This window comes from Gossypium arboreum, chromosome 3 (genome assembly GCF_025698485.1).
Source record: "Gossypium arboreum isolate Shixiya-1 chromosome 3, ASM2569848v2, whole genome shotgun sequence".
NCBI classification, from domain to species: Eukaryota; Viridiplantae; Streptophyta; class Magnoliopsida; order Malvales; family Malvaceae; genus Gossypium; species Gossypium arboreum.
Genome location: NC_069072.1, coordinates 82,730,917 through 82,753,690, shown reverse-complemented (window position 1 = coordinate 82,753,690; position 22,774 = coordinate 82,730,917). Strand labels below are relative to the sequence as shown.

Genomic DNA, 22,774 nt, shown 5'->3' with positions numbered 1-22,774 from the left:
CTAGGTAGTTGCATATAAATTATGTGTATACATTAAGTTAAATGATTTTGGTTGTATATAAATGATTATAATGTTTTGGATTATGAATATGATATAAAGTTGTGAAATGGTAAGTTTGGTATTAAATAATTGAAATGAAATAAATATTATTAATTATACATATATACTAACATGTTATATTGTTTAAACTAAGGTATTAAATTATTATTTTAATATAAATTGGATGTAATTGAGTATACTTAATCGTTGGTTGGAGTATTGCTATTGGTTTGTTTTTGGGTTTAAAGTTTGCAGGAGGTTTTATGTAAAAATAAGCAGAAATGCTGTCGAAATTTAATATATATATATATATATAAATTAAATTACAAAAAAAAATTCCGAAGAATTTGAACAAGTTTCGTTTCACTTTTAATTTACGTTTTGGTTTCGAGCGTCTATTATTAGGACTTGACTATTATATTATACTATGAATATTATTATTTATTTGTGAATTATTTTGTAAGTTGTCTGATATGTCTGGTAATATCTCGTAACCCTATTCCGGCGACGGTTTAGAGTTAAGGGGGTGTTATAGTGTGTGACACACGGCCTAGACACGCATCCGTGTGTCTACCTGTGTGGACAAAATAAGACCATTTCCTAGCCTCATTTGTCACCCAAAACTTACCATTTTCCTGCACATGTGTATTATTTCATATGGTATTATTTCATGCATCAAAGAGTATAAACTTACTCTTATCATAAATTTATATACTAAAATAATCCCATCAAACCAACACACAATAAGCAATTTTATAATTACCAAAACATAAATTTTAAGATAGACAAATTAAATCATCACTAGCCACTCCAATGGCTAGATTACAAAAGAAAAATTACAAGCCATCATTGGCCAAATAAGCTTATACATGCCATTATACCAAAATGAGATTTCTATTTGTAGCTCCGACCGACTTTCAACCTTCGCGAGCTTTGAGCACTATAAAATAGGGAAAATAAAATGGAGTGAGCATTTTATGCTTAGTAAGTGAGTATAACGAAAAATAAACTTACCGATCATATTTTTTAATACAAGCATATATAAATTTACATTCAATCAGTTTTGGGTAAGTTACCTAAACACATACACTTATTCAACAAGTTAGTCATATAATCACATATAATATCAAGTAAACATAGATAAGCTCATCACATTACAAGCTTCCATTAATTTCACCTTTCCACACTTCAAGAGTCTTTTCCGTCGAACTATTGAAATCTCGATGGATGTTTGGGTAATATACACATGTGCAAAAGTACCCATTAAGGTACATAATAATAAGGCACACTCTTGAGCCGTACATTTTACAGTAGGATTACTAGTCCAGGCTAAATCCTATCTGTAGCATATCTCTAGAAAGCTCAATTTGGATTACCCGTTCGGGCTAAATCCAAGTTATAACCTAAGCTCAAGGGGGCTTACATTAGAATTACCCGTCCGGGCTAAATTCTATCTGCAACATGTGCACTATTATTCTTAACCCATCGAAATTCAACATTTAATCGGAACATGATAATTCATCTATATAACACAACTTAAAGTGTAACACCCCACACCCGAGCCCTTCGTCGGGACGAGATACAAGGCGTTACTACACTTAATCACATGCATACAATCATTTCGATGTCATTATGACTCAGTCAAATTAAAACTTTTCGAACTTTGTCTAAACTCCTTAATATGGGCCTACGAGGCCCCAGACATCCATTAGAAACCATTCGGGACCAACCCGGGTCCTTTAACTAACTCTAGAAAAATAACCCTCGAAATAGGGCATACACTGTGTGGAAGGGCAACATGCCCATGTGGTCATTATAACATGGCCGTGCTGATGGCCCGTGTGACACACATGGCCTAAGCATCTAGGGACAAGCTCGTGTCCCATGCCCGTGTGAATTAAATTCTAAATTTGAACCTATAGGGGTTTTCACACGGCCTAACACATGTCCGTGTCTATGGCCCGTGTCCCTCACACGGCCATGACACGCCTGTGTCCTAGCCCTGTCTAAAAACCTTGACATTCTGTTTCTGACGTCAGCATCCAATAAGGGGGTGCATGGCCAAGGCACACGCCCGTGGCAAGAGGCCGTGTTCTCCACATGGCTAAGACACACAACCGTGTCTCTGCCCATGTGTTTACTACCATGCATTTTGACTTGCAAATTTTACGTGCAGGGGATATACGGCTGAACAACACGCCCATGGGGCTGACCATGTGTCATACACGGCCTAGACACACGCCTGTGTGTCTACCTATGTGAATAATATAAGGCTATCTACCAAGCCTTTGCCACCCTGAAACATAATCTAACATCAACCAACAGATCAAAGTTTAACTTAATATGATTTCTCAATCAAACAACCATAGTTAAGACCTATACACATTACATATATTCAACCATGCCAACAATTTCACATTCATGAAGGACTAGCTTACATTCACATAATAATTTTCAATATTAGCCATTTTCCATGGTCTTATACAAAATAAATCAAATGCTAAACTAAGCCAACACATTTGGCCAATTAACAATTACACAAAACTCAAAAGTCAAGGTCCTATACATGCCATAACCAAAAATAAAGACATTTTTGAGACTTAGTCTTACAGACACATTACGCTAAGTTGCCAGTACATTTTTCGGTAACGACACTTAGTCAAAACAACGCACACAATATCTCTAACGAACACATACTGCCAACTTATACACACTTCTTACAGTTACATATGTTTACCTATAAACCAAACTTGTGCCAACCTCGGGCCCATTTTCAAAATTCAAGATTGAATATCAACCAAATCATATTTATTTTCATATTCCTTATTAGATTGAACAAGTGTTCTCCCACAAGGTCAGGTCGTGGTCTGCCAGACTGGTTTGCAATAAAGCTGCCCTACTGGAGGTATCACAACTAAAACTTATTTGCACATTTTCCCATATCGCAAACAGTCTGACATTAAGCTTGCACATAATATAGTTATTTTTACATCAACCATGGCCACACTTACACACACAACATGGACTTATTACACACTCGTCCATACAAGACACATCAACCCATCTTCAGTAAGGACAACTTACCTTTCATAACTCACATGTCTACAAATTTCCATAACTTAAAGGAAGTAAGAAAAAACTCACCAGGAACTTCAAGAAAAAATCTACTCTATTGGTCGCTTATCTCGATTCCTAAGATCTTCGCTAGCTTATTGAGCTAAATAAGAAACAATCATAATCATCAGGCCAATCATCTACTAACAATTGATCATGCATGCACTAATGCAAAGATGTAAATCCCCTCAACAACATCCTAAGGGTTTCCTAGAAATTACTAATTAGTTGGTGCTTATTAATGGCATTTTGACAAGTTTCTAGAAACTTTCCTCGTCTCATCTACCAAAGATAACTAAAAATTTTGGAAACGTATAGAAGAACACAAAGAAACAAAAGAAGAACATAAAGAAACAAATGTGAAACATGTTGGCTATAGGCATCCTCATATAGCAAAAACAGTAGAAAATAAACTTAGTAGGAAGGTTAGACATCCCACTATCACCCTTGAAAACTGAGGCTAAACTTTCCAAACAAGATTTGAAGTCTAATATTTTTACCAAATGCAACTACTACAACTAATCGGAGTGGTAAAACATTACTTGTACACTTAAGTAACCAACTAAACAAGTCATTCGACTACTTAAAGATATCAAGTTGTCATCTACAGTACTCTAGTTCAATTCTAACTAGATCTCAACTAAACTCTAACGATACTCACCGAGCTATTGTTTCTACATAAAATAATATTATCGCTCTGCAAACTAACAAGTTTTCCTAAAACATCTAGGGTTGGTGGATCATCTTATAAAAGAGTCCGCCAAACCCTAAAGGTTTCCAACCTTAAAATCTGCCAAATGGCGAATTCCAACAAGGTGTCCCTAAATAAGGGCATGCTATAAATTCACACAACACGTTAACCCAACACTTTAACTAATAATTCACCCTTATTACCAAAATGGCTTACTTAATTATATGACAATAGTATATCGATATGATCTACATCTGGCAGACTGTTACAGGGGGAAACAATGAATAAGATAAAAGTGAAAATGATAAAAATGGTAGTAATGGGAGACCACATAATTAGAAAGGGAAGCCTAACAACAGATCGAAGGGGCTAGCGAAATGCTTCCTTTTTGATAGTCTACATATGATGAGGAAATCTCCAAAGAAATTTGTGGTTTCTACTATAGAAGGGGACGACGGGTAAAACAGAGCATCGATAAGGCTTGGTTCGATTGTACGTTCTGTTAAAGCTAAGATGGCTAAAGAAAATAAAAAGCCAGTGAAGTGCTTCTTATGTTATGGTCTATATAGGATGTCAAACTATCCAGAGCGATCTAAGCTATCCACAATCACTAAAAAAATTGAAGCAGAGCCTATTGAGGATAAGGTGTTGGAGATTAAATCAATGATGCTGAAATTTACTAAAGCGAAGAGGGATCACAAGCAGAATGGGTTGATGTGTGTAGACATAAATATCACAAGCCAAAGAAAGTGTGCTCTTGATGATATAAGGGCATCAGATTTGTTCATATAAGAGAAAGCCATGGGTAAGTTTGGTTTCTTAGTGAGCGAGTCAACTAAAAAGATCAAGACTATTAATTCTAGAGAGGTCTCAATTATAGGAGTAACACCAGGAGTTGAATTACAAATCGATCAATAGAAAGGAAAAAAAATCAAGGCAATTCACTCAGATGATTACGACTTTATTATTGGATTAAATTTCCTTGACAAGGTTAATGCTCTTCTAGTTCCTTTTGTCGATTGCTTATGTATACTGGATACTCGATAACAATAATGTGTTGTGTCAATGAGTTGAGAAACGAGAGGTGGAACCAATGTATTATTGAAACTCCAACTAGCTAAGGATGTTTCATATGGGAGGATCATTAACTTGGTAGATCAGAGTGCTAAGGAGATCTCCTTCAAAATGCTAGAGGTGTTAAAAACTGAAGTAATACCTATGGAGTCATTAGAGGGATTACCAGCTAAGAGAGAGGTGGGTTGTGCATAAGACTTTGGGGGTAAAGTAGTGATGCAAACTGGACAAACGAGATAAGTAAATGTAATAAGTGAACAAGTGAGGTATATCTCAAACACATTGGTAGAGTTTTACATTTTGACTTATCGTTGGCTTAGCAAAGACACAGGAACCCTCTTAGAGTTTTGAAATGAGTAAATTAAGGAACTTACAAACCAGAGTTAGTGCAAGACTCAAAATGAACTCGGTGTTCAATGTAGGCATGTCTAAGCCTATTGTACAGATCAAGAGGATCTCGATCGAGGCAAGTCATAATGGGGGCAAGTAAGAGCAGTGGTCTCTTACGATTGAGATGTACAAGAGGTAAATACAGTGTGAGTTAGGTGACGAAAAAGGCATAAGCCGAGGCAAATGTTCTGGAAGGTTGGATGACCCAATAAAGAGAGAAGTTAGGAATCGGTCAAGGCATTAAGACTTTTCTAAGACGAGTCAAACCAGTTCCATTTCGAGGATGCAATGAATGCGTCTCGAGAATGGGTGGGAGAGAATGTAACGAGTTGCAGATCAAAGCCCTTGACTATTGTGCACAAAATGCCCCATAAAGGTCAACTTATTAAATGTGACTCATTTAACCTACATGAACTAGGCCGATTCGTGGAACCCATGGAGAAGCCCATCTACTTAAAGCTTTGGTGGGCCAGTGAAACACTCTAGTAAAACTAGAGTTTCCAGGGTAAATAGTATAAATCTTAAAAGATAAAGATAGAGTTTTCACGGTAAATAGTATAAATCCTAAAAAGATAAAGATTGTATAGAATTTAAATCCCTTAGGACTCTCAATTATAGATAGGCTCTAATCTCGACCATCGATGTAACTTAATCTGTAATGTTGGTTTTAGGAGAGTGCAACTGTAATAAGAAGCCTTCCCCCTCATTTTTATTCACTCATTTGTAATTTTTCATAGTAATCAAATATGATTGAGAGCTTTTACTCAAACACTTGATGTGTGCTATTTTTATGTGGCTTTTTGTTCATTCTTAACTTCTTTTGTTTTATGAGTTTGCTTCCTCTTTGCTTTGATGTCTTAGAGAAATTCTGAGAGAATTTTCAATTTTCGAGATAAAGGTTCACTTAGGCAGATTTGTATTCAAGAAATTGCCTAAGGCTGTGTAGTTTGTTGGACTAAAGATCTAGCCTTGTGACATGAGCCTACACCAATATGTTCAAATGGGTTTTCTTATTATATGATATTTCTTAATGCCTATACTCATTATACTTGGATCTATTTTCTCAAACACAAGTTCCAAGTTCAAACTGCTTTTATGGAGTTTCACAAGTTTCCATAACAACACATTGGTTGCAAACTTAGCTTTTTAGTTAGATGGAGGAGGTGAATTTGGTTTGTTTGTTAATTTTATACTTTAAGGCTTATGGGATTCAATAGCAAGTCTCGTGTTCTCATACTTTAAAAAAACGAATTGGTGAGCATAAACATAGACAAGTGGTCGATATTTGCCTTCCAATGCTTACTCAAGCTTAAATGCCTCTTTCTTATTGGAACGATGCCTCCACTACTATTGTGCATTTGATCAATGGACTTTTTACAAAGGCATTACATGGAATCTCACCTTATGAAAAATTATTTCACATCAAGCTTGATTACAACTATCTTCAAATATCTGGGTGTCTCTGTTTTCCATACTTGATGCCTTTTAATGCTCAAAAATTGTTTTTCATACTTGAAGCCTTTTATGGCCTAAACTCACTGCTATTGATTGGCAACCATTTTTAGATTGCATCTGTATGGAAAAGTTGTTGGTACCCTACAATATGTTTGTCTTACCAGACTAGATATTTCTTACAGTGAACAAAATAAGTCAATACATGCTATTGACTTACTTGAGGCCTTTAAATGCTCAAAAATTGTTTTCCATACTTGAGGCCTTTTATGGCCTAAACTCTATGTTATTGATGGTCAACTATTTTCAGATTGCATCTATATGGAAAAGTTGTTGGTACCTTACAATATGTTTGTCTTACCAGACTAGATATTTCTTACAGTGAACAAAGTAAGTCAATACATGAATATTCCTTTAGATTCACATTGGAGGATTGTAAAAAGAATTCTCTGGTACCTGAAAGGAATAACTAACTTTAGTCTCTTTTATAGATCTACAGAAGGTATGAATCTCACGTGCTTTGTTGATATAGATTGGGTTGCCTATGCTGATGATCGACATTTGACCTCTTGCTATTGTATCTATCTTGATGGTAATCGTATTGGGTGGTGTTCTAAAAAAGGAATTGGTGGAGTCCAAATCAACCTATTAAGCAAAGTATAGAAGCCTTGCAAGAGTTAAACGTGGGTAGAGCAGTTAGTTGTTGAGCTTAGAGTAATCATCATTAGTGGTAAATCCGCTACTTGGTGTGATAGTACTATTATTGTCTCAATAACAGCCAATGCCACACTTCATGATCGTGTTAAACATGTAGAGATCAACTTACATTTTGTTCAAGAAAAAGTTTTTGATGGCACGTTGCTGGTTAATTTTGTCCCTTTTGAGGAACAAGTGGTGAATGTCTTCACTAAACCTCATCCATCATAATCATTTGATAGGTTATGAGTTAAGTTGGGAGTCTTATCTCCCATTTAGGAGGAAAAATTAGGGAAATATTATAGTATGAGTCAAAGAATCAATTTCACTTGTTGACCAAGCTTGCTAGCTTTAACTAGCTAGTTATTGATCTGTTACTAATCAATTAGTTCGTAAAATAGTTAGCTGATTAGTTAGTTGATCTGTTATCAAATCTTATCACTTGTACAAGTGTATAAATGTGAGATTTCTGAGTTGAACGGAAGAAGTTTTTGTGCTACTAAATTCATCTCTTGTTCATCATTGTTTTCATTCTTAGTGTTTACTTCTTCATTTTAGTTTTGTTTCTTGATTCTCATGGTTATTCTAATAGGTTCTACCGGTGAACATCCTTTGATCACCAATGGAAGTTCGAATTGTTGGAAATTGATATCCCAGATATTTTCAACTTGAGTCACGATTATTTCTAAATCAGAACTAGCAAAGCATCAACATAAAGAGCTACTTTTCAAAATGATGTTTGGACAAGAATAGCTTGAAAACTGACCATTCTGCTTGTAAATTCTACAAATTTAAAATTTTCTTCCAATTATTTGAACATTCAAGAAAATGTCTGGGTTTTGTTTAATATGCACATGCACAATGACAAAGATTGCATAAAAAATATCCTTCTTTTCTCTTAAAATATTAATATTTTATTTTTCTAAAGAGTAAGAAAAACGAGCACTATAAAAAAGGATGGGTTGTGATTTGTGAATTTATGAGCTAAACCCAATCCAGCCAATTCGCAGGCAGCTAGGACCCTTGAGCCATTAACACCAATGGTATTCAAGAAACAGCCAACAAACAACAGAGATGTGAGCCTAAGGTAACTTTAGGTCAACTCTTCCCCCCACTCTCTCCCTCTCCATCTGCCTCGTAAATTATCAAACAAATGGAGCCATCAAGTTAGAAAATCATATAATATGATCATTAGGATACTATTAATATGCCCTTTTTTTCTTTCCTTTTTGTTCGAAAACTCCCCAACATATACTGTTTTCTAAATTCTAACGTGAATAACAAGACAAGTTGTTTGGTACTTGCCTCCTTATAGAGCTTGAATTGTACACATAAAGGACATACATGGCGAGTTCATAGTCTAACTTGCTCAGAGTCCACTTCCTCCAGTCAAGTGGCGTCTACTGATCCCGACAGCAAAGCTAGTCCAGTGCTCGACATATCTATCTATCCTCAGACTCTGGCACGGAAAGATCTGCCTACTAGGTATCGCAAAACATCAAGACATAGATACACAAACTAAGCATGTGCATGTATCTTCCTTTTGATAACTGAGGTTACCAGCATTTGATCCTTGATCACTAAAAAGCTATAAATATAGCACTCTAGCAATAAACCACACGATACATTAACAAATTTCTTTCAACAAGCTAATAAAAAAAGTTTTTCCTAACTTCTGACAAATGTGTATTATGTACTCATCAAACTCCCTATACATTATTACTAAGAATTGAAGTGCTCGGTATAAGATGGGAACACAAATGTTAAAAAGAAAGAATTACCTCTGAGGCATGCCAGTCTGCACTGCCAAGAGTATGAAACCCTTTGGCCAATATTTTCTCAATTGTTTTTCATATTTTCTTTTCTTTTCTTTTCTTTTCCCGCTTGAGGTACTGTTGAGAAAAATAAACACATATTTCAACTCTGATGTTCTGAGTTGGATAGATCTAACTGGATCCTTAGATGCAAATGAACCTGAATCCCCGATAAGAAATTTGAAGGTAGTCATTGTAGTGAGATGCACCATCTTCACCATTTATAACCACCTCCAGAACAATTTTTGTGCCCATAAAATGCAACAGTAATTTGAGAGGTCTAGCTAGTCACTGTCAATGCAATGTCTGTCTGAAAATAGGAAGAAAGAAAAGGTGTTTTAGTAACACCAATTTGCATTTGAGACTGAGAGAGTGGAGAGTTCAGTCATTACCTGATGGTCTTTTCCCTTCCATAGCTTCTTTCTTCTCCTGGCAACTAGAGCAAAGAAAGGGACCATCCCACGGACATACCTTTACCAAACTAGAAGTACCAGCATGAACGGAAATACCCTCTCCAGGTTTCATTTCTATTTGACAGACTGCACACATGAACAGCTTAAACATGTTGCACACTGGGTATTTTGTATTCAACCTGCATGCAACAAAAGAGTTCTTCGTGAGATGAAAGTAGAAATTACTTTATCATGTCTTCTTTTGTAGCAAGCTATGCTAAACAGAATGGATAGATACAAATGATTTATGGGTCTGATGCTTGATCTGACAATTGAAGTACAAATTTAACATTTTAATAAATAGAAGATCCTCATAAGCATTAACCTTTCTGAAAGCAAAGCAGATCCCTCCTCAAATAATTCCTCCACCACATCTGGCTCCATGTATTCTTTATCTTTATAAGAGAATGATTCAGAAGGCTTCTTGCGAAATAATGACATCAAAAGGTGTTTTACTGGCTTCTTTGGTGGTGGCGATGGAGCAGCTGGCTTCTCTTGTGGTAAGATATCAATAACGATGCAGGTTGTATCATCTCGAAGACCATTTGCCTGCAAAGCTTCCTGTTCATTGGAGACAAAGGAATCAGAAGATAATAAGAAAGGCAACAGATACTAAAATATAGCGAAGGCAGAAGGGCATAGTTCTCCCAGCAGCAATATCTAAAGAGCATAGTTCAGACAAATATAATTCAGGACGGTACTTTCACAATCTGTGCAGCTGCTGCTTCTGGTGGCATTCCACGACAACAATCAAGAGCTGCTTCAGCTGATAAGGCATCCCAAACACCATCACTAGAGATAATCATCCTACCACCAGCTTTAGACATCTGCAGAAAAAAAAACAAGTGGGTAAATTAAATTGTTAACAACAGTAAAAAAGAAACACTAGCACTCTCAATCAGTTAGGAACATTTCCAAAGAAAACTGATTAGAGTAAAAAATAATAATAAAGAAAAAATTGAAAAACCAATGTGCAAAAGCATTTCAATTGTGAGTGAAGGCACATGAAGATATGAACTTAATGCCTCTACTAAATCCTTCAATGATCATGAATTTGAAAAAGATATTGGTCCCAAGCTCAAGGAAGTCCATTACAGCAAAATTCATACCAAGTTTCTTAGTACAGTGGCATCAGGAAAATATATATTAATATGGTGCTCTGAAAGGAACTGTACAAAATACAATATTCAAGCACAGAGTAGGAAGTTCAATCCAGAAATTAAGATAGGCCAACTAACATATATCAAATGCAGCGTGCATGCGGAGTATGAGAGACAAACCTTTATTTGCTTTATGTATGGAACAGGAACAATGAACTCCCCAACATCCCTATCGCCAATGGATCGTGAAAGACACAAGCCTCCAGGCCAACATCTCAAAGGACCAATCTACAAAATAACTTTACCATTAAGTCGCCAGCTTTGATCCACAAAATTAATCAAATATAGATTTTGTCACTGACTGCAGATGCTGAAATTCTCTACAGGGAATCATATAAGTTACAAGCATATCAATGGCATGTTTTTAGAATCTGCATCTAAACATTACAGATTCAGAAAAGTTGTTGCTAATTACAATTGTTGCAGCTATAATTACTAAGTTTTAAAAAAGGCGTTCTCTAATTCACATCAATTATCAAATAAGAGTAGTGTCTTTTTGATACACTTTTCCATAGAGTCATGAAATGTCTGAAACTAGCTCCTAGATTGTGTTTTCCTAGTGTTGTGGTTGCACATCCATTCACATGAATACATCTTGAGGGTGTTATGTTTCACTGCCTAGAAAGAAAAGGCTAAGAATCTATATAAACTTTGTTGAAACACTAAAAAAAATGAGATGCAAAATTGCAATGGAAGAGAAGATACCTCTGTACCACAACCAGCATTTAATCGACCAATATCACCCCCACTAGCAGTGATTCGTTCCCTTCTAATAAGATGAAAACAGAGAGTAAGGCCTCAGTATTTAGAGAAACTTGCAAATCAAATAAACTCTGTCATTAACCTACTCCTCTTCATTGCAGTCAAGCCTATGATCAGCTGACAAGTAATATATTCCACCATTAGCTGAGTCAAATATACACTGGGAATCACCAACAGATGCAACTGTTATAACCCATCCTTCTATTATCACAAAGGTTACAGTTGTCCCTGACTTTTTTCCTGGAAAGAAAAGCATAACATGCATATCATTTACTAAACGTGCGTGAGAAGCCCAAAGAAATTGCTACCAAAAACTTAAAAAATTAAAAGAAAATACCCACTTAAAAATAAGTTTTCTTCATCCCAATTGCTCCATTGGGGAGAAGAAATTATGTGCTTGTGTCTATGAATTTACCCAAATACTCCTATTTTGTCCAATGATTGTCCCATAAAACATATGCTATACTAACATATGTTTACCAAAACAGCTCATACCTATCTTGTGGAAGTGTTTATCTGTTTTAACAAAGCCAGAAACCAAAGCCCTAGGCAGTGCCGCAACCCATTCATCTGTATTAAGATCCGTTGGAATAGCATTTAGGACATTATTAAGGAGATTCTCTTTAGTGTAAATAGCAGCTGCAGATCCATTGTGCCCATCAAAGAGCTGCAAAAGTGAAAAAAAAAAATTTAGCAAAACCAACATATAAAAGAGAAAAAAAAAAAAACAACAATGAAAAACATCAAGGAAGCATCACTTTAAAAGATGATCTTTTCCACTCCAATAAGCAAATAAATGATGACAAGTACATTTGGGAAAACCAAACAAATTGTACAGAATAATTGAACCAATATGCTTAACAGATAAAAGTTTGTAAATCTTTATATTCTAGTAATACAAATGACAGATTTCTTGGTGAATTAGGCGACTCCTCAAGCATTAGTATATGATTAGCATTGGTTCAGTAAAAATGGGAGACGGAACTTCATACCCCGAAAACTGAGAATGTGGTGACACCATTTCCCATTGTTCTTTGGCATTCCGTCTTAAGCAACGTAAAGTCCTCACCTTTCTTGCTCTGGCTCGCTAGTCCGTGTACAATCTCCGGTTTCTCTATCTTTTCATTTGATGATTCTCGTTTCAGTAGAACCGACAGTGGCACTGGTTGATATTGGCCTCTCGAGGACATTGTTACAAATCCAAACACCAAACAAGTTGCTAAATCGACTCCTCCAAAAACAATGCCTCTATTTATTCATCAATTACGCCAGAATTCCTGAAAGATACACAATGCAATCAAATCCCATCGCAAGATAATCGAAAGTTAAATGAATCGATCAACGATCAACCAAAATATAAATATGTATAAAGAGATGAGACGCCAATGGCTAGGGGAAAATGAATATCGAGATCTTTGAGGAAAAAAATAGAATATCTAATTTACATAATAACTGAACGATCAGATTTTACATCAAACCAATAGAGAATCAGACTCAATGTAGACAATGACACATTATAGATATTCCTAAAATCTGCTAAACAAAAACCAAAAAAGGAGAACGAATCTCAATGCAGAAGGTAAAATGGAATTGAGAAGAATATAACAAAAATTGAAAGGAAGAGAGAAGGAGAAAATTACAGTGAAAAGAAAGAGAAATCGGCTGAGAGCAGCTGAAGAAGGAGATTACGCGCGAAAGAGAATGAGAGGGTCGATGGCACCACCAGTTGAATTGGATTTGTCGCTGTGATTGATAAACACGGATTCATTGATTGTATCTCTCTTTTTTAAGAATTTTCTGTTTTTTTCAAACATCTGACGCGGTGAAAACGGTGCACTTCTACTTGAATGGCCGCATTTAAAAAATAAAAATCAAAACTGATTCCATTATTGGTTTTCTCTTTAAAAAAAAAAAATGAGTAAATAAAATGGTAAATTACACTATTAGTTATTAAATTATTAGTAAATTTTTATTTTGGTCACTTGACTAAAAAAAAGTTACAAATTGGTCATTGTACTATTTAAAAATTTTCATTTAAGTCACTGGGCTGTTAAAATCAATATTAAATGGCTTTCTCTGTTCATATTACATGAACCAATCGAAAGCTCTTTTTCTCCTTTTCTTTTACAATTTAATTTTTTTTTTCCTGAAATGAAATTCAAATTGTTTTTTTTTCAATCTCCAACATTGATCGTCAGATTGCCTTGGATCTAAGGTATGTTCTTATACTCAAAGATAGTTAATGATCCATCGTACTAATTATAGAATCGTCACTTGGAGCTCGCTACTGAAACTTTAAAAAAAACTTAACTGTCCAATGACTTTGTTATGGTGTTCGCCATTATCGACTTGCTACCCAATTACTCAATTGGGACCGACCCGTAGTTTACATAGTCTGCTACTTTCATTCGCACGTGAAGAGTTCGCATCCTTTCATGAGCTCACACAGGGTGGGTTCACACCACCATGTAAGTGAACTTGCACATAGAGAACACATGTTAATCCTAGAGTAGGGTATGTATCGACATGCATAGGGACCTACCTATGACATCACATTTGGGAACCTTATCATATAAATAGGGAAATTAACACCCTTTAGAGACAGACACACAAAAACACTCAACAATTTGGTGCGGTGAGCGTTGGTAGACTTCTGACCATTTGAAAATGAGAAAACCAAGATGACTCAATAATGATAATTTTCCTAACAACTTCCTATTGGACCAAGCAGGAGGTTATGACACCGACAACCAACACTGAGAAATGGATCTCTTTTCTAACTGGTTTGTTGATCGAACAAAAAACTTAGGCAACTCAGGCCAATGAGGTGCTTCTAATTCCTTTGATCTTAATGCCCCTTCTAGTTAGAGGGCATCCTTCCCCTCTGACCAGGGAGCATTACCACAGTAGTTGTTTGGTTTACAGGAATAACTAAGTATAATGAAAGAATAGATGAATCAACAAAGCACCAGGCTTTAAACAGCAACAATTGTTTCACCAAGAGCTGCTAACGCAAAATGAAAAATTAAGAAGAAAGATGTAGTTTGACCATTCTGATCTATAGAATTATGTCGCGCCTTTCCAAGAAAAGGCTATGGGAGTACATGCAAAGCCATGGTAGAATGAGATGGATGTTTTACGTAGAGATGTTCAAGAATTACACCCTAATGTACAAGACATGGACTGGTTATTTTGTTCTAACAACCCTTTGTCCCTAGAAGTAGCAGTTGTGAATCTACCATCTAAATTCAAAGTGCCAAAAGAGATGTTTGAAGGTAGAAGGGACCCCAAAGCGTATCTCATACAATATAATGACTACATGAATGTATTAAGGGCTTTTGACACGGTGAAATGTAAATCTTTCTTGACGACTCTCAAGGGAAGTGAAAAGGACAGATATTTATCTTTGCAACAGGGCTCCCTTCAAAGCTTCTCACAATTGGGTCAGATTATATTTGGAAGGTTTCGTGCCTATAGGATGATAATGACCACTTTTATGGGTTTAATGTCAACAAAGCAGAGGGATGGAGAATATTTGTAGAACAATGTGAAATGGTTTCATGCAGCCACGTTGAACACAATGAATTTGAAGGACCAATGGGCTATTGATGCCTTCATTATGGGGGATCAAAATGAGCACATGTAGTATTTATTTACTAATAATAGACCGTAGAGTTTGGCAATCTTATATGATAGGGCACATAAGTTTGCTGAGGCGAAGGAAATTAAAAGAGCATTTTCCAACACCTTTCAAAGGGATGATAGGCAATTTAGGGGTCCTAGAGTACGCGTGGCCAACAAGGTCCTCCTTTAAAGAGTCTATATATAGCGCTCCAAACCCAGCCGGAATGGACTAATCTAAATCTAAAACGTCACATAGCCACTTATATGACTCTCCTTACCGGTCAACCAAACACACCATAAAACCAACCATCACACCATCAAATCATGCTTAATCAAGAACATTTAGACTGTAATAGCCCGATTTAGGGCCTAGCCAGAATAGTGGTCTCGGGACTACAAATTTGGAGTCGAATAAATTATTTTATAATTATTTAGATGTTATAGCATGTTTTTATAAGTGCATGAAAAATTTGGTGAGTTAATTGTGACGTTTGTGAGCCTAATTATGAAAAAGGACTAAATCACATTAAATGCAAAAGTCCTATTTTGATAGCTAAAAATGCCAAATAGCTAGAGAATCTAAATTGGGGGTCTTTAAAGGGCAATTATACCCTTTAGGGAGGCAAGGCTGGCCATAGGAGACAAAGGTAGTCAAATTTTCAAAATTTTGTAATTTAGGTGGCTTATTTTGACTAAAATAGGAGTAAATAAAGGAAAGATGATATCATCCCTTTTTCATCTTCTTTCTCCACTGAAAATCAGCCATTGAAGGGGGTTTGAAAGCTTAAAAATTTCAGCAACTTGTAATCCTCACAAGTAAGTGATTTTGATAGTTTTTCTTGATGATTTTTACATTTTTGAGACCCTTAAAGCATGAGTTTTCAAATGAGTGTACTATTTTTCTAAATGATTAAGAGTTTAGGGTTTTTCCATGAAAATATTTGTAATGTTTTCTGAGTTTTTAAGGAAGAAAATGAGTCTTGGGTGTCTAGTAAACAACTTTCGTGAAAGGTGTTAGCATAAAAACACTCAAAAGGACTATTTTGCATAAGTTGTAAAATAGATGATAAATGTGTGATATAGTGGGAATTTGGAGTTGATATTAGAGTAAAAAGGTTTCGACTAGACTTAAGATAAGAAGAAATTCGATAAAAATCAATTTTTGAGCCTAGGGGCAAAATGGTCATTTTGTCAAAGTCCAGGGCAAAATGGTCGTTTTACCAAAGATATGAATTTCCGATTGCCTATTTTTAATTAGTGACTAAATAAATATATTTTGCTATTATAGACCAAGAAATACAGAATCCTTACCTAGACTAGGGGAAAGCCAAGCAGATCGACTAAATCGACTAGTCGCCACATTTTGTAATCCGAGGTAAGTTGCATGTAAATAGTACAACTACATTAATAATATATGTATCTGAATTGTATTAAAATTATTATAGCATAAATTGCTTGATTGTGGAAATGAGAAAATGTGATGAGAAAAGAGATAGTAGAATTCCCGATTGAACCTTAAGAAATAAATTGGATATTCATGCCATGACGTTTGGGTTACTTGTGTGAGCTAGTGTAAGACATGTCTGGGACATGCATCGGCCACATTATGAGAGCCAGCGTAGGACCATGTTTGGGACATGGCATCAGCATTAAGACGAGTGCTAGTGTAAGACATGTCTAGGATATGCTTCAGCCTCGAGACGTAAGCCAATATAAGACATGTCTGGGACATGCATCGGCTACAAGATGTGTCAGTGTAAGACCATGTCTAGGACATGGCATCGGCACAGATATGCTAGAACTTGTGTAAGACCATGTCTGGGACATGGCATCGGTACCTGACCCCATGTTTAAGGCTAAATGAGTATCCGATAATGTTCCAAATGGTTCAACGGTGAAAGTATGATTTCAAGTTAATAAGGAAAGTATAACCGTGTTGTGAGTGGTACAGGTACCTATATGGTATGTACAAAATATGAGCTCGATATATGCTATATGAGGTGTATTAAATATCGATGAGTAAGTTTTTCTGATGCCACTTATGTATTATGATACTTGCTGATGAATGGTAAAGTTATGTTGTATATTTATTAATGTGCAACTTACTAAGCTTTATGCTTACTTTCTTTTATTTTTCACTTTCTTATAATGCCGCCTATCTAGCTCAAGGACCAAAGGAAGTCAGAGATATCTATCACACTATCAATCGAAGCATTCGGTATAGTTTGATTTATATGGCTTAGAATTTACTATTTATGTGTCAATGAGAACTGGCCAAATGTGTTGGCTTGGGTTGGAAACCCTTCATTTTGTATTAATCCTTGAATAATGGCAAATATTCATTTTGATATATGCAAATGAAGTTACTCTCATGAATAAGTAATTGCTTAATTGATATGTAGTCTATTGTGGCTGATTGGTTTAAATAAGTTATTCTTGTATTGAATTAGTTGCTTTTGTGTAGGTTGTGTAAATAAGGGTGGCAAAGAGGCTTGGTAAATAGCCTTATATCGTCCATACGGGTAGACACACAGGCGTGTGTCTAGGACGTGTGTGACACACGGTCTGCCCCATGGGTGTGTGGTTCGACCGTGTATCCCCTGCACGAAAAAATTTCAAGTCAGTATACATCGTAGTAAACACATAGGCAGAGACACGGATATGTGTCTCAACCGTGTGATGGACACGGCCTAGCACACGGGCGTGTGCCTTGGCCATGTGACATTTTGGGGATGCTGACGTCAAAAATAGAATGTCCATGTTTTTGCACACAGGCTAGGACACGGGCCTGTCATGGCCGTGTGAAGGCCACGGACGAGGGACACGCACGTATGCCAGGCTGTGTAAAAACCCTTGTAGATGTGCATTTAGAATTAATTCCACACGGGTAGAGGAGACGAGTGTGTCCCTATATTGCTTAGGCCGTGTGAGCCACACGAGCCATCAACACGACCATGTTAAAATGGCCACACGGGTGTGTTGCCCTTCTACATGGGCGTGTGCCCTGTTTCTGAGTCAATTTTTTTTATATATGGTTTAAGGACTCGGGTTGATCCCAAATAGCTTTCAATGGTCGATTTGGGGCTCGTAGGCCCATAATAAGAAGTTTAAAGTAGAAATTGAAAAAGTTTTAAATTGGACCAAGTCTTGGTGACTTGGGGAACATTTGTGTGCATGAGATCGAGTTAGGTAATGCCTCGTATTCCACTCCGGCGTAGGTTACGTGTATGACCTGTTACATTTAGTGGTATCAGAGCTATGGTTTAATTAGTTCTAAGACTAACCTAGTGAGAGTACAAGTCTAGCTATACATGCCATAATTGTATATTGATAGTGTAACGACTTCTGACGATTATAAACTGTATTTTTTTATATAGTAAATGGATCCTGATAGAGCTACGACGGATGACGTGGAGAGTAACGAGCCAGCTCCCTCCGAAGGGACCGCGCCAGTTGAGAATGAGCCCTTAACTATGGGCCAAGGCAGAGGGGCTAGAAAAGCCTATGTGACAGCCTTAAAACGACCCTAGTCGGAATGTGGTTTCGGGACCACAAAACCGAGGCATAAAAATAATTTGATATTTCTTTTGATGCCTATAATATGTGTTAACTCATGTGTGACATTTTTGATGCTTTAATTTAGAGTTATAAATGTGAATTTCACTAGAAAGGACCTAGTAGTAAACTTTAAAAGTATGAGGGGGAAATGTGTGATGACTAGTTGATCATGCATGCAAAAATGAGGGATTTGCATGTCAATTTTCCCTTTTATTAGCTAATGGCCGGCCATGACAAAGGAGGATGGGCAAAACATGTCATAGACATGTTTTGTTGGTGCATCATGGGTGAAAAAAAATATAGATTAATGAGTATGGGTAATAAAGAATGAAAAAAAAAAGAGAAAAAAATGGTCTCATGCATGCCCATTGCCGTGAGTTGTGGAGAAAGAAAGAAGAAATTTTGTTCATCATTTTTCATTTCCTTTGGGCTGAAAATTCTAAGGAAGAAGGAAGGAATTCTTGTTTCATGTTGGTTTGGAAGAGGTTTAGGAGGAGGTTTGGCCATACTTGTACCTAGATTAAGGTAAGTTTGATGTTTTTCCATGAGATTCATGTATATTTTAGTAGTTAGCTTGAGTTCTAACTAGCCATGGTTCAAATCCTTACTATGTCATGGAGATGATATTCGGCTAAGGTGAGGTTGTGTTGATATCATTTGCATGCTAAAAGTGAAGCTTTGTAATGGTGCATGTGATGGTGGATTGATGATTATTGAATATTCTTTTAGCACTTTTGAGTGAGAGTTTGATAGATACCATGAGGTTAAACTTCATGACATTGTAAGCTTGTAAGTTGGATGATGAAGTTCATGCTTTGTGAAGGTAAATGGGGTAGAAGGAGCATTCGCCATAATGAAAATATATGAGGTAGTCATAGCCATCCTTATGATTGGCCCTTGCACCTATATGTATATATGTTTGCACATGATGTATTGGCATGACATATATACTATTTCAAGGTATATATTTGCTTGTGATGATGTTTGGTTATGAAGTACATGAGAGATGTGTATTGAGCTACAATATGTAATGCGTTAGTTAGTAAAATGTATGCTGTTTTTGTGTGGTATTAAGTGTATAATTGGCCTCAACATGGACATGCATATTCGCCACATGAAGGGGGTTGGTGTGCATGCATTCGGTTAGAGGCAAGCATATTGATGCCTATTCTTGTCTTGGAAAATTCGCTAAGGAGAGTACTAACTAATGTGTTGAATTCGATTCGTGATTTCGTATACATGTGACTCTAATGTCTAATGTATATAAGGGTTAAGTACCTTGAGCTTCACTTTGATGTTTGAATGAATTGTATTGAATTGTTTGTTGTGATTAAAAATTGTGCATGACCATTGTGTATTTGAGCTAAAGGATGGCCATATGACCATTTAAACTCCTTGTCATATTCGCCATAAGCTATCATAATGAGATTTTAATAAGTTAAATTTGTGTGAATTAGCTCAAGAGCTTAGAGGACCACAGTTGGATAAGGGAAAGGAAAAAGTGATCGAATAGCCGTCGAAATCACTCGACAACATCCAAGGTAAGTCTTCGAGTAATGACCCTACTTGAATTATATTGAAATCATGCTCCTTGTGTGTGGCTATTGAGCCGAAATTGTAAAGGTTTGATAAATATTTTGTGTTTGAGCCTTAGTAACGAAAATGAAATATGAATGTGTCGTGATTATTGATATATGTGTACATGAGCATTTGAATGATACCGGGCTAAGTCTCAAGGCATTTATGCTAGTGATTATATCCGGGCTAAGACCCAAGGCATTCGTATGAAGTTGTTATATCCGGCTAAGACCAAGGCAATTGTGCAAGTTACCAAATCCGGGTTAAGACCAAGGCAATTGTGCTTGTGGTTATATCCGGTTGAATCAAGGTACATGACTCGGAAATGAGCAATCTTGCTGTAAAAATTTCAGTTTATACACTTGTGAAAATTCCAGCAATGAGGTATGTTCGTATGTGCTTGAATTAGTTGAGCCCTTACAAGTAAGTATTCGCTCAGTTGATAAACGAGCTACCGACCTTTGGCTAAGTTGTTCTTTTGTGTATAAACATAAGGGTCGGTAATATGAAGTAAGTATGATTATGAGAATGTGTATTAATAAAGTGATTCATTTAGTTATGTAAATGTAATACTTTAGTCAAAGCTGATTTCATTATTTGAGACTTACTAAGCATTAAAATGCTTACCCCGTTGCTTTGGCTCTCTGTTTTATAGATTTTGCTCGTTAGCTATCGGATTCGGGATCATCAAGTCGAAGTCATCCACACTATCAAAGCCCCATTTTGGTACAACTTTGGTTGAACTTTGAAATGGCATGTATAGGACTACCCTTTTGTTGTAGGTCATGTACCTTTCGGTTTTGTGTAAACTTGGATAGCCATGCGAAAATGGCTTATATCGTTTTAGCATAGTACTATAATCGTTTGTATGTTGATCATTATGAGGTATGGAATTGTTTTGAAACGATTAGCCATTGGAATGGTTAATCATGATCACACTTTGTGCTATGTATGCAAAAAGGGCCAATTGAATCATGGAAATCATGAAATAGGTAAAGCCTACCTTAAAGGCAGATGCTGACAGCAGCAGTAATGTGGATATGAAAAATCACTAAAAATAATAGGAATGGTATTAAATAGCGAATAAATTATGTAAATGAACCTTGATGAATCTACTTTCATATGGAAGAAACGAAACGGTCATATGAGTTATATGTTAAGAGATATTAAAGTTCTCGTGAAACAGAGCCAGAACGGTTTCTGGATCCCCTATTCTGACTTTGGAAATTCATTGTAAATTAACCAGAGATAATTAGGAGTCATGCCATATATGTATAGATTCCTCTCTGAGTCTAGTTTCTATAGAAACAAACGGCATCAGTATTGAAGCCCTTTACATGGAGATATCCAATTCGTAATGCGTGAGGGTCAGTGTAGTCGAACCCTGGATTAGGGGAGACTTTAACTAATAAACTGTACTAATTCGCCCCACCAAAAATTCCTGAAAAAAATATGTTGATGGAATTATGAGTCTAGTTTCAGGGAAAATTTACAAAACTGGTTTTCGAGCTTTAAAACTCAAGATATGATTTTTTTAAGGCGACAGTGACGCAGTAACCAGCTAGTCTGGAAATTTTTTTTTTTTAGGACTGTGAAAACAATTAAGTTAAGTCTGTGTGCACCTTGTATTCGACTCCGGTAACGGACTCGGGTACGGGGTGTTACAGCCTATCTCCGAATGATGGATGCTTGGTATATGGAGTTCGTTCGTGCAAATCTAAACACTCTACCTCCCCCACCTCCTCCAATTCTTTAGTATGCCCCAGTAGCTTCTCAAGGCGCAGACTTGATCAGGAAAAAGAAGCCTCCGGTAGACAAGATTAGGAAGCAAGAGGCCAAGGAATTTCGGGCTAACTTAGATGACGACCCAGAGAAAGTAGAGTTTTGGTTAGAGAATACCATCAGGGTATTTGATGAATTGTCGTGCATGCCTGAAGAGTGCGTGAAGTGTGCAGTGTCACTCCTACGGGATTCAGCTTATCAGTGGTGGAATACTCTCATGTCCATTGTACTGAGAGAGAAGATCACTTGGGAATTCTTCCAAGAAGAATTCCGGAAAAAGTATATTAGCCAAAGGTTCATAGATCAAAATAGGAATGAATTCCTAGAGTTAAAGTAAGGCCGAATATTGGTGATGGAATATGAGCGTGAATTTGTGAGGCTCAGTAAGTATGTGTGGGATTTCGTGTCTACAGAAGGCATTATGTGTAAGAGGTTCGAGGATGGTCTTAATGAAGATATCCGAGTATTTTCTGGCATCCTAGAACTAAGAGAACTTGTAGTGCTCGTTAAGAGAGCAGACAAGCTAGAAGAGCTGGTAAAATAGAGGAGGAAAACGGCTATTGAGTCGAGAGATTCAAAGAGGAGACA

At 36.5% G+C, this 22,774-nt stretch overlaps 1 protein-coding gene across 4 annotated transcripts; it reads right to left on the bottom strand.

Moving 5' to 3' along the window:
- Nucleotides 1–790: 790 nt before the first annotated feature.
- LOC108454797 (probable protein phosphatase 2C 12) lies at nucleotides 791–13,506 on the bottom strand. Of its 4 annotated transcripts, none has more exons than XR_008280153.1 (11): nucleotides 13,285–13,506; nucleotides 12,637–12,921; nucleotides 12,140–12,311; nucleotides 11,731–11,884; nucleotides 11,588–11,651; nucleotides 11,003–11,110; nucleotides 10,424–10,549; nucleotides 10,048–10,283; nucleotides 9,663–9,862; nucleotides 9,238–9,348; nucleotides 791–979 (listed from the first exon to the last, which is right to left on the bottom strand). XR_008280153.1 is itself a non-coding variant. In XM_053025769.1 (10 exons), exons 2-10 carry the CDS (start codon nucleotides 12,832–12,834, stop codon nucleotides 9,296–9,298), a joined length of 1,311 nt encoding a protein of 436 aa, XP_052881729.1. In that variant the 5' UTR covers nucleotides 12,835–12,921; nucleotides 13,285–13,506; the 3' UTR covers nucleotides 9,022–9,295. The 4 variants fall into 4 exon arrangements, 2 of the variants coding, with proteins under 2 accessions (XP_052881729.1, XP_017608863.1); XR_008280154.1 differs by having other exon boundaries at nucleotides 9,238–9,580; nucleotides 13,285–13,505; XM_053025769.1 differs by lacking the exon at nucleotides 791–979 and having other exon boundaries at nucleotides 9,022–9,348.
- Between the last annotated feature and the right edge of the window lie 9,268 nt (nucleotides 13,507–22,774).